At 32.2% G+C, this 12,441-nt stretch overlaps 2 protein-coding genes across 3 annotated transcripts in view; one reads left to right on the top strand and one right to left on the bottom strand.

Annotated features, from left to right (window-relative positions):
* The first annotated feature begins 94 nt into the window (after positions 1–94).
* Positions 95–5,604, top strand: LOC119679158 (negative elongation factor A). Its single transcript, XM_038091358.1, has 7 exons — positions 95–436; positions 902–1,156; positions 1,249–2,652; positions 2,716–3,735; positions 3,792–4,181; positions 4,281–4,436; positions 4,516–5,604. The coding sequence occupies exons 1-7, from the start codon at positions 227–229 to the stop codon at positions 4,687–4,689; spliced, it is 3,609 nt and encodes a 1,202-aa protein (XP_037947286.1). The 5' UTR covers positions 95–226; the 3' UTR covers positions 4,690–5,604.
* Positions 5,605–6,025: 421 nt separating this feature from the next.
* The window catches only part of LOC119680074 (mycosubtilin synthase subunit C), a 29,957-nt gene continuing 23,541 nt past the window's right edge, over positions 6,026–12,441 (bottom strand). For both annotated transcript variants that reach the window (XM_038092708.1, XM_038092709.1), the window contains exons 2-11: positions 10,058–10,710; positions 9,898–9,995; positions 9,739–9,833; positions 8,737–9,004; positions 8,511–8,678; positions 7,578–8,346; positions 7,429–7,519; positions 6,744–6,919; positions 6,505–6,688; positions 6,026–6,448 (exon numbers count right to left, since the gene is read on the bottom strand). In XM_038092708.1, the coding sequence (XP_037948636.1) occupies positions 6,299–6,448; positions 6,505–6,688; positions 6,744–6,919; positions 7,429–7,519; positions 7,578–8,346; positions 8,511–8,678; positions 8,737–9,004; positions 9,739–9,833; positions 9,898–9,995; positions 10,058–10,707 (2,649 nt within the window). In that variant the 5' untranslated portion in view covers positions 10,708–10,710 and the 3' untranslated portion in view covers positions 6,026–6,298. The remainder of the gene's footprint in view (positions 6,449–6,504; positions 6,689–6,743; positions 6,920–7,428; positions 7,520–7,577; positions 8,347–8,510; positions 8,679–8,736; positions 9,005–9,738; positions 9,834–9,897; positions 9,996–10,057; positions 10,711–12,441) is intronic.

Below are 12,441 nucleotides of genomic sequence, written 5' to 3' on the forward strand. Positions count from 1 at the left end.
GGCAACTTAGTGGTTGGCTTGATAAAAATTTTTGTGGCAATATTTTTGCTCTTTAATTTCTTTAGCACTCGGTGGCAACTCTACAGTTCTGATTCTCTTCTGTGGATGTGTACAACAAACTGACTTCGTTTTAATATATTAAAAACCTTTTTATGTAAAATATACACAAATTTTGATCATAAAAATACACTTTAATTATCGAATTTAAAGAAATATATATGTTAAAATGTCGAACGTTAGAGACAGCGACACAAGTTTGTGGCTGCATAATAAGCTGGGCACATCTAATGATTCGTGGATAAGTGGGTCAATTTGCTCGCAGTTGAACAAGGAAGTATTAAGAAATATAAAGGATTGTTTTGTTGATCTTCAGACGCAAGTTAAATTAAAACTTTTGTTGAGTTTTTTTCACATTCCCCGCCGTATGGTTGAAGAGGTAAATATGAAAAGCACTATAAAAATTCGTACGGTAGTGGCACTAACACACGCACTTGCATAAGTTGCTTGACGTTGGTGAAATTGTTGTTTGTATTAGCGCGTTGGTGAATACCGCCTTATTATATATTTTACATTATATTGCATTCATTGTTGTTTTGATGACAATAATTATTTTATATGCAATTAACAATTTAGTAGAAATCTAGCTTTAATATATTTAACAGGAATAAAAATATAGTACATAACATGTATGCCAGTATATACACACATACATGGACATACGTTTATAATGATCCCGCCAGTTTTATTTTCATACGTTTAACAATAAACGTATACGATTTACAAAACACTATAACATAACAGGTTTAATTTTATTTTATGGCACTTAGTAATTTTATAATACAAACACAAATTTGATAAATCATTTATGCTTTAAATAAACAAATTTTAATATTCTTTTTAGTGGAAAACTGAGCTAGAAGAAGTTATCGAAGTCGCCGGATTGGATAGTGAACTATGGGTTTCCATGTTAGCAGAAACTATGAAAACATTTCCAGCGACAGGTTCGCTAAATACAGAAATTTCCGATTACGAAGAAACCCGCCCGATATTCACAGATATGGTGAACGATCTCCGCAAGCTAGTTAGTAAGCACAGCGATTTGGGAATGCTACCGCTGGAGTGTCTATATTTAAACAAAAATGCGCTAGTATCGGTGGTAAGTTTTTTGTTTTTTTTTTATATATTATTTTTTATTAAATTTTAATGTGGTCAAATATAATTACGCAAAATTAATATACCTAATTTTAGGTTGGGCAGCACCAAAATCCAACGAAACATTTCACTATTAAACGCAAACCAAAAAGCGCCAATTTACGTACGGAACTACTCCACAAATCGGCAGACGCTCAGTCTTCGCTTAAGAAAAACACAGCGCCAACTATTCCATTACGCTCACGTGGTATGCCCCGTAAAATGACAGACACAACTCCAATGAAGGGAATTCCATCTCGGGTTCCAACTTCTGGTTTCCGTTCACCAAATATACAACCTAATCAGCAACGACCGAATCTAAGTCGTACACCTGCTGGACGTAAAGATGGTGGCATCAAACTAATAGAATTTACAGAACAGCCACTTGGTTATGCTGCGGCTAAAAAGCGAAAACGTGAGCAACAATTGGAAGAACAGCAAAAGAAACAGGAACAAAAGCAAGCAGCAGCTGCTTCTGCTGCGAACTCATCGTCGCCAACTACATCACCTACGCAATCGAATACACAAGGAGCTACAGCCATATCGCCAACCACACCAACTTCTACTAATGCTACTTTTGAAATAAAATCTGAACCTCCCTCTAACTTAAATCAGAACAATACTGTTGACGAAAATCAACTTGACGTTAAAGAGCCATTAATTTCAGCTATTGAGATTACTAAGTCAGAACCTATTACGCCAGAATATGCTCCTTCGTTAACTTACGCACAAACACCAATAACGTCTTCGCATATAGGCACCAGTATGGAGGATAATAAGGCTGCTGCCAAATCAATTATTAATATGACTAGTATAGCTACTTCACCACCAGCATTATCAAAAGTTACAAATAGTATTGTTCACACTCCAGCTAACAGCAGTAATAGTTTGATGCATAATAATAAACGTTTTAAACAAGAGATAGAAATAAAGAGTGAGGAAATTATTGTGCCACCAAATATTAAGGTAGAAAAAGTTGAGCCGCAACAAATCTTAACGCAAGCTTCAGGAGTATTACAAACGCAACAAATACAGCAATCGCCCACTTCTCGTTTCCAACAGCGTGTTGTTATACAACAGCAGCCACAATCTGGTCAACCTTCTCAACACGTTTTAATACGCGCTGCACCACAACCACCGAAACAAACTATTGGTTCGGTTACTCTAACCAGTTCCAGTGTGCGTAACAATGCCACCCCAATTAAAATGGAGAAATTAGACATAAAACCTATAACAAGAACTTCAACAGTTACGACGAATGCAACAAACACATCAAATTTGTTAAGTCAACAATTGCGTCAAACTGCTAATCCTTTAGCAAATTTACCAAACAATATTTCTGTTAAAATAACATCCAGTAAGAGTAAATCGGCACAGCAACAACAAGTTCAACAACAGCCAATACTTATTAATAGCAACACACCAGTTATTCTTTCGTCTCCTACGCAAACAATACGACAGGTAATATATTAATATATTAATATCTTTATTGAGTTACTTATGCTGTAATATTTTATATTTTAGAAATCAATCACTTCACCAACTACTGCCACTAACGCGCAAACTATTAAATCAATGCCGTTAAGTCAATTAAAAAATGCAACTAGTAGTGGTCCAGTCATAATATCGCAAACTATAATTCAACCTGCAAAACGTAATGCCAACTCATCAGCTGGGAACTCTGTTATATCGCAACAATCCCAACAGCAGCACACACAACAATCACAATCGGTACAGCAAGCAACAAATCAATATATATTGACTTCTTCAACACCTCAGCAACAACAAAATACCCAAATACCTTCGCTAACATCTTTTGCACAAACACGTCCTGCAACGCAAAATACAACATTGTATCAAACGAATACAAATTCACAAATGCCTACCAAAATTTTGATAAAGACTTCTAATTCAAATGTAATGATGACTCCGATGCGACAGCAGCAAACTGGAGGCAATCCTCCACCTCTTATAGCATCAACAAGCATTAACCAGCCACAAACAATGTTAAACATTCAGAATGTACAGCTTCCAAACCGACCGGTTACAATACAACCCGCATCACAGGCAGCTCAGCAGCAACATTTGCAGGCTCAACTTCAGCAACAACAACCACAGCAACAACATACTATTGTCTCGAACACATCCGCAACACAACAACCTAAACTAACCCAAATGGTTGTACAGCCAAATGCTAATGCTGGCGTTGGAACGAATATTAGTTCAAACAACAAAAATAAAACGATTATACTACCGCAAAAAGGACTTATATTACGTAATATAGGTGGCGATATGTATCAACAAATACCAATAAGTAATGTTAGTGCACTTCAAAATATTGGGACCGGAACTACTTTGATGACAAATGCGGCAGGTCCGCCAAGCCTAGTGAAGACTTCGCAATCAACTGGACAGCAACATACAATACAATTGCAACAACAGACGCAGACCACTAATAAACCCCAACTGCAAACAATCATTCCTCAAAATACAATTACGCCACAGCATGTTATTGTTCAACAACCTCAAACTAATCTCATTAATGTAATATTTTATTATTATTGTGTTAACATCCAATTTATAACAAGACTCTTTTGTAGCAAACACAGCAAACAATTATAAGACCTGTTGTAACAAATGTACCAGGAGGTCTTACAGCATTGCCACAAGGTCTAACATTAATACAACGGCCTGGACATCAGCCTCAATTGGTTCAAGTACAAACAGCTTCGACTGCGCATCAACCTACGCAAATACAACGCACTATTATAACACAACCAGCAACACAGCAACAGCAAATACGGCCGCAACAGATAGTGCTACAACATAAACCAGCCCAACAACGTATAATTACCACATCTGGCCAACCGCAGCATATACAAATACAACAAAATAATCCAAGTATACCACGAACTACACAAATCGTACAAGTACAACAGCAACAGCAAAATCAGCAACAAGCTCCACAGCGAAAAGGCTTGTCACTATCTGTAAGTACAACAAGTTACTCTCATCTTTAATATTAAATACGCTTATTCCATATCAATCTTCTATCTTCAATCTTTAATTAACTCTCATTGTTTGTGTAGAACGAACATGTACACAAGGCGCATGAAATGTTTCGTAAAGCGAATCGTGTTTCCAGACCTGATAAAGCGCTTATACTTGGTTTTATGGCTGGGTTACGAGAAAATCCACGTCCAAATCCAGAAAATGTTTTGGTTATTAAGTTGGGTGAAAGTGAGGTAAAAATTTTGTACATATTATGTTAGTAAAATTTGTGATTGCAGTAATTCTTATATAAATCTTTTTGATTCATATTAGGAAAAAGTTCAGCAGGAAGATGGTAGTACAGCATTATGCTTAGTAGAGTCCCATATACGTTTAGATTATAATACTGGTGAATGGAAAACATTCCAAAATTACCGACGACTCGATCAAAGTGGAGTTTCTGACACTGGAAGTGTAATGCAGGCACAAAATTCAGTTGTAATATAAAAAGTATGAAATGCTAATTGATTTCACAATTGAATACGCTTGCAAAATGCACTAATCTGTGCTAAAGATGCTAAAAAGATTAGCGAAAAAAATCGGAATTTACTGTTGGCCAACCGGATTCAAAGGAAATTTAATGAATATACTAGGAGAATATTTACTAAATTAAATTTGTATATTATGTTCATTTATATAACTATAGCATACTTTTTATAAATTTTAAAAAACATAAACATGAAGTTAAAAACAATATTTGAAATCAAATGGACTTATGGAACCATGTTCAACTTCTTATTATTAACATTGGAGTAATCCATTTGATTGAAACTCTTAAAAACGATTGACAAAAACTTAAAGGATATTATATATAGAAGTTGGTAGTATCTACGAAGTTTGGCGGGTGGTATCTAAGATGCTAACATGTTGCTTTAAATTTTACCAACTTACAGCTTTTATTGGACAATGACATGAAAATGTATACTAACGGTTATGTCTATTTTAAATTATTTTCAATTTATATAATCATCCAATATTCGATGTAATTGTGACGCTAAAAGTTTTCTAATATTGCTTTTAGATTTATAATTTATGAAAATCCTTTAATTTATACAATCAGCTTTGCGTTTTATATACATATGTAATGTTAAACCACACACATGAATTGGTATTTTGATTTTCCATATTGTACAGTAAAAGTATCGCCTTACCGTAAAAGCCAGATCCAGTTTTAAGAAAATAGAGCTTGGTTATGTGCAATATTTTTATTTACGTCAAATTATAATAAAATTTTTATGGATATTTTTAAAATTTAAGTGTGCTGTAGTTGTAAAATTAACTGTATAATAGAATATCTTAATTATTAGCTTGTATTTATCTAAATTTTTTGCTTTTTGTTTTATTCTAAACAAAATAATTTTATCCAACGCTTGATAAATAGAATATATAATTATGTAAAATTAAATATTTAATATTAGTTTGACTAAGAAAGAGCTAAAACAATCTATCATAAATTGATTGTATGCAAATTAAATTATATAATAAATTAAGTGGTATATATACTACTATTTCTATGGACATGTATAATGCATATAATTCTTAATTGGATTTTATTAAATAGAATAATAATGAATGTGAAAACTATATAAAATGCATAAAATGGTTTCATTTATGTTATGGAGCTTTAGGTTGAAACATTAATTTCTATTTTTTTTAATTGACAGAAATGTATGTATTTTATTTAATTAAAATGTTTATTTACAGATCTTAATCAGAGATTAATATCTGATAAAATGGTCTTACATGCTAACAGATCAAAAATAAAACATCACGAGTATATCTATATATTTGTTGACAACATACTAAAGTTTATTAAAATAATACTATCAAAACGATACACGTCGACTTACAATTAAATAACACATAACACAATTAATGTTTTAAGTGAAACTAGGAATCTACTAAATTATGTATAACAGGTACTTGCACTTTTCAATAATTTTGATTGTGCTTTCTTAACATTAATAATTAATTTAAATACAAATTCGAATTGCTCTAAGTGTGTTAGCCCTAGTCAATGTTGGTTAAAGCATAATTTGAAATCTTTTGTGAGTGATTATTGTGATGACCCTATTTCTCGCCAATGCACTATGGCTCGTTGTGTGTCAGGTGCGTTACTAAATGGACGCGTTCCATCATTGTAGACATACTCATTCACTTGATAATCTAGTAACATGTTATAGTGATAGACATCATTACCCAATTGCTGTAAAAGTTATCATTAGTTATTTAAAAAAAAAAAAAATAATAATATAATGTTACCTGTGTTAACGGACTTGTATTTGTTGTTAAAATACCAGCAAATTTATGTGCTGTGGCTACCTTTAGTACTTCATCTTCCATGAAATGCATACAAGCGATGTTTTCCCGTGCATTTAACTCCACATGTGTACCCATCATGAAAGAATGTAAAATTTGATTTTGACCCTTTGGAAGTTGGTTATCCCTACAATCAAATTACTAGTATTTTTGTTTTTAACTTATTATTTAAGTAGACTCACCTTATTGGTCCTTCCAAAAATTCTAAGAATTCAAATACTATAATTAGTTTGGATCTAACTTCTACCTCTGGTTCATCTCGTGCATCGAAATTAAGTGCAACACCAATGTTTCTATTAGTATTTCTATCACGCACAACAAAACTTAGATTTTTTTCTACTAATGGCTTCCATATGTCCTGGAATTAGAAAAAAAAATTTTTTTTAATACAATTATAAAAATGATTCTTTAAGGACTAAAAAAATACATTATATATTGGGTTAAGCGATTGAAGTGTTGCTAACTACACACAGGTATATCTGCTTAATTGATATTGCCAACTACGTCAAATTCATACGAATGACAGCTGTTTATATTGTTTACAAGCTACCACAAGCGTCTAAGGCTCCACATGAACGAAATCCACGTCGTAATGGTAATCCAGTGGCACAAGAAATGAAGCATTCGACGTATATTCCAAAATGAGCTTAAGATATCATTTTACAAGTTTCAAATGACGAAAGATATTACACAAAAGCAACAAAAAGTCAGACTCGAAAGAGCAAAAAATCAGAGTCGAAAGAGCAAATGAGTTGTTACGCTTGCACGAAACAAGCAAATTTTTGTAATTTAAATCAAAAATAAGGAAGTATAGAAAGAGGAAGTATAAAAATGAGAATTCGTAACGATTGTGTGAAGTGTAATTACCTGTATTAGATCGCTATAGTCTGTACGTAAAATATCTGGCTTAAGCCACTGTTCCAAATCGGCTTTACCGTAGAAACTGTCGACTATAATCCTATAATAATACAATTTAGGGATCATTAATGTAAAATAATTTACCATAAAGAACTTACTGAATAACATCATTTTTGTGCGAATCATTCAGTGGAATTGCTTCCATATTTAAGTGAGGACAAGCGGTAACCCAATCTTCATCGGTTGATTTATTACTATTTGTTACCATTTTCTCTAGTATTTCTCCTAAATTTTTTGCAGCAATGAACTCAGATATACCAATACTATATCCTTTTTCACGCAATAATGTTACCGTGAATATAGAGTTTAAAGAATTACCACCCAAGTTGTAAAAGTTACTTTGCAGCGCTAGAGTAGCACGTGTGGAACGACCAATAACTTGACCAACTGTTTCGAACAAGTCTCGTGCAGCCGGTTTAAGTTCGTCAGGAACCAAAGAATAATCATAGTCAAGCACAATACTGTTATCACCTTCGTTATTATTTGCAGTTTCATACATTTTTAATAAACTCTGTCTGTCGACTTTTCCATTAACAAGTAGGGGCACATGCTCAATAAGCACAATTTGTGGAGTCATATATTCGGCAAGTTTATCTTTCAGTTTGGCTTCAATTTGTAACTCATTTAGCAATGGTGCATTCTCATTTAACTTGACGAACGCCAATAAGGCTTGATCGACTTGTCCTACATGGTAGCATAAAACAATGGCCTTATCAACAATAGGCAGCTCAGATACAATTTTTTCCACCTCGGACAAATCAACACGATGACCACGTATTTTTATTTGAGAATCTGTGCGTCCTTCATACATAATGCAACCGTTCTGTGAGGATCCATAGTCACCAGTTCGGTAAATACGGGAATATTCTGTTGTGAAAGTAATTATTTATAAAACATCTTATAGAATTTATTTATGAAAGTGCTTAAATGAGCTTTTTACTTTATATAAAATCAATCGAATAAGAAATAAAAGCAACAAGAAATCATAGTTTTAAATGTATTTGTAAAATGATTGAATGAAATTAACTTACTTAACTCCATTGCCAAGGGATTATCGATGAATCGTTCGGGATCACGTCCATTTACGTAACCATTTGCTAAATTTAAGCCTGCCACAAATATTTCTCCGATATCGCCATTCTTTACAGGTCTGTAATCTGAGTCAAGCAGGTATAAAACAGTGTTATAAATCGGGATACCTAGAAGTTTGTTTTATTAGTTGAGCATAAGTTAGAAAACATTAGAAGTAGTTTATACCGATAGGAATACGATCGTAGGAAGATAGTTGTTTTTTGCTTTCGCAGGTGAAAAACGTAACATCCCCCATGACTTCAGTTGAACCATAAAAATTAAAAAGTGTGTGCACTCCTTCCTCAAAATAGTCAAAAAAGTTCAGCGCTAACGAATGTGCCAGTGGCTCACCAGAGCACACCCAAATCTGAAGGTTGTACAATAATTTTGTACTTTGATTTCTTTTATTACCCAAGTTTAAATACATAAGTAATGAACGCAACAATGTCGGTACCTTAAATAATAAAAAACAAATTTTTATATATACTAATATATAAAATTGAAAATATTTTTAATTAACTATCAAATAATATTTATTCTTATGGTAATATTTAAGTGCCAATAAGTGATATATTACTATATAGTCAAGCAGAAACAGATAGTATCATAATAAATGTAATTTGTTGAAGTACATAATTTGAATTATGATAAATATAATACAATTGTTGTTGTGACACAGGTAGTTGTTGTATTCTAGTACCAGATTTATCCCAATTGAAATGTATTTCACAAAATACTAATTGGATGACGTATACAATGATCCGTTTATTAAAATAAACTTAAATGATTAGCTTGAAAATCAATTTTAAAAAATAGTTCTATATTATTAGAAGTATATTATAAGAAGTCCTTAAATCCTTAAGTACTTAAAGCTTAAATGTACTATTAGTTAGTATATATATATATATATATATATATATAGATTATGAATTGTATAATAATGATAAATTAAAATTTTTATTATATTTATGTAATACATAATATCAATAAATATATATTATATTATTTATTACAAGCTAATGACAACTTGAACATACTGTTAGTTAATATATATTTATACTCGTAGTAGTATATACGAAGTAAAAATTATTAATTAAAAATGTTATAAATGTTAATAAATTTAGATATACATATTTTGAAAATATTGACGGAGTGATCTACACTGATATACACTTAATATATACTTACAAGGACCAATCGACGTATTTTATACATTTCCAAAATGTCTACAAGTTTTTCAGGATTTTTGGTAATAGCTTTCGGTACAACTAAAATAGCGAGACCTTTAGAAAAGAAAAAAAATGAGAGCTAGTTATTTTTCCTTAAATATAGCAATTGTATACTTACCACACATAAGGGGACCCCAAAGTTCAGAAACGGAATCAACGAAAGTGAGTGCAGTCTTAAATACTCCCACTTTTTCATCAGTAGTATATGGAAAAACTCTGTTATAGGGAATACAATTTTTAATGATTTATTCGAAATGGAATATTAAACAATCTCATACCTCCATTGCCACTGCAAACGATTCAAAATAACATCATGTGGTAATCGTACACCTTTTGGAATACCTGTGCTACCTGATGTATATAGCACAATTGCTAGATTTGTATTACTTCCTCCCAACATTTCTTCGGGTAACAAATTGGCATGGTCGAGTTCAGCTGATTTATTGAATAATTCTGAGGCGCTTATTGTAGGCGTTAAACCAAATCTGGATTCAGCAATGTTGTCATCATGTATAACTAATATTGGTCGAGCCTCCTGTAATATATGTTGTATACGATTTGCGGGGAAGGAAGGATCGATTGGCAAGTAAGCGGCACCACTTTTCCATATTGATAACAATGTTATTACCAAAGCATCTGATGGCTGCATACAAACTGCAATTATATAGTCACCATCACTGTTGGATTGAGCAAAGCAATTTCGGTTAACTAGCAAACGTGCACATTGATTTGCACTACGATTCATTTGATCATAACTGGTAAGGCGAGGAGTTTGTATTGTGTTAGTGCCGAGGTTATCATTAAAAATGAGTGCCGTCTTCTCAGCATGATGTAATATTAAATTTTCTTCAAAAATTCTGTAGAGTGGTCTAGGACTCAAATGTTGTTGCTGACCCTTAACAACTGATATTCTTGGCATAGAACCCATTGTCTGTAAAACAAAACAAAAATATTTAAAGAAAATTTATCAAATAAAAAGTTGTTCTATTAAAAACAATTTGAATGGCTCAATTTATGTGATGGTTAACTTTAAGAATATGTGCCATAAAAACATATTTTATAGACATTAATCTTTATGACATTTGAGTGGCATTTTTAATAGAGAAATAAAGCTTCGAATACACTGACTATTCCTCGTATATCTTCGTGCATAAAGAAATTGTGCGACTAAGAAACTGACTACTGAAACGGTGTTAAGTTGTAAGAAAAGGATTTAGATTACCTAAATCAGTCCGAATAGATAATGAATAAAAAACCAATGATCCCTTTTATAATAGCCAGCATTTGTACTGCACCATTCGGAGAGTGCAATCATCAAAAAATAATGTTGAAGTTGATGGTGAAAGAGTAAGAGTAAAACCATGAAAAAGATTGATTGATGCAGTTGATAACTACTTTAAAAACTACAAACAAATAGTTAAAAATATCTAAGTAATTGAATGAATATCAAGGGAAGCTGTGGCGCATCTAAGGTTGTAATGTTAAGAGTATCTTATTATACTAATTTCTGCATGGCATGAAATGCATGAAATATTTTTATTTTGTCAAAAGTTCAAGTTTTAAATTTATAGAAAGTTATGAGTTAATTCAGTGGTTGTATTGAAAAGAAATATAAATTAATTATTTAATTTTATTACATAGAAGAATAGTATTTCCTTCTCTTAAATCTAAAAATAATAAAGATATTTCAACTTTATTAAGCAAACATTTGTGAAAAAATTAAATCATGCAATATCTAAGAACGTTTGAATATAAAACAAACGAAAAATTCAAATGTTTATAACAATAAAATCGTGACTAATATTGCATCTTTTGAAATACTATAATTTTCATTCAAAAAACTTATGAATGAAAACCAGTGCATCGTGACCTGCATAAATTCTATATTTAGTCAAAGTGTTTTTAAGTATTTAGTCAATGAACTGAATTGAGTTTCAGCGTGAAGATTTTTATAATCTTTGTAATTATTGTTAATCCATAATTTGCAATTGTGTTAACCTTCTTTACTTTATTGTTCCATAATTTATTGTGTCAAAAAAGTCAAAAAATTCTCAACATTGAATATTAATATAATTAGTTCCTTCACTAATACACAGATGTAACAAGGTTAATATCTATTATATCTGACTCTACAGGGCACTTGACCATAGGAAGGCAGGGAGCTGGACTTGGCCTACCCTGCGGTGTCTCCAGCAATGTGTGTCAACCAGATCTCGAAGAAAAGATCATCAGAACACCTGATATGTCTATGTCCAGGTTTGGCAAGAACTAGGCTCCTTTCTTCAATACACTTGGCGATATCTGTAGCATTAGCATTGGCCAGATTCTTGCCTTTATAAATACTTCTGGCTGGTTCTAGCTTGACCTTCTCTCTACTATCCACTATTACGAGGTTTTGTGGATTCAAAACGTCTTTTTTTAGCTAATTGAGGAGGACTCGTTCCTCCCTCCACCGCAACTAACTAACTAACTAACTAGTTACTTCACTTATTTGAGTACATATGTGAATTGCTTTACTGAGTTGAACTCATATCAGTTAAGACGTGAATCATTTCACCTCACCGCATTCAAACAGGCAGTTGGACCTTAACTTAACAAGCATATTTATTGAAATAAACATAAGTCAAAGTGTCAGGTTCACAGTACCAAAATAAGAATACGA

This window comes from Teleopsis dalmanni, chromosome 2 (genome assembly GCF_002237135.1).
Source record: "Teleopsis dalmanni isolate 2A chromosome 2, ASM223713v2, whole genome shotgun sequence".
Classification (NCBI taxonomy): Eukaryota; Metazoa; Arthropoda; class Insecta; order Diptera; family Diopsidae; genus Teleopsis; species Teleopsis dalmanni.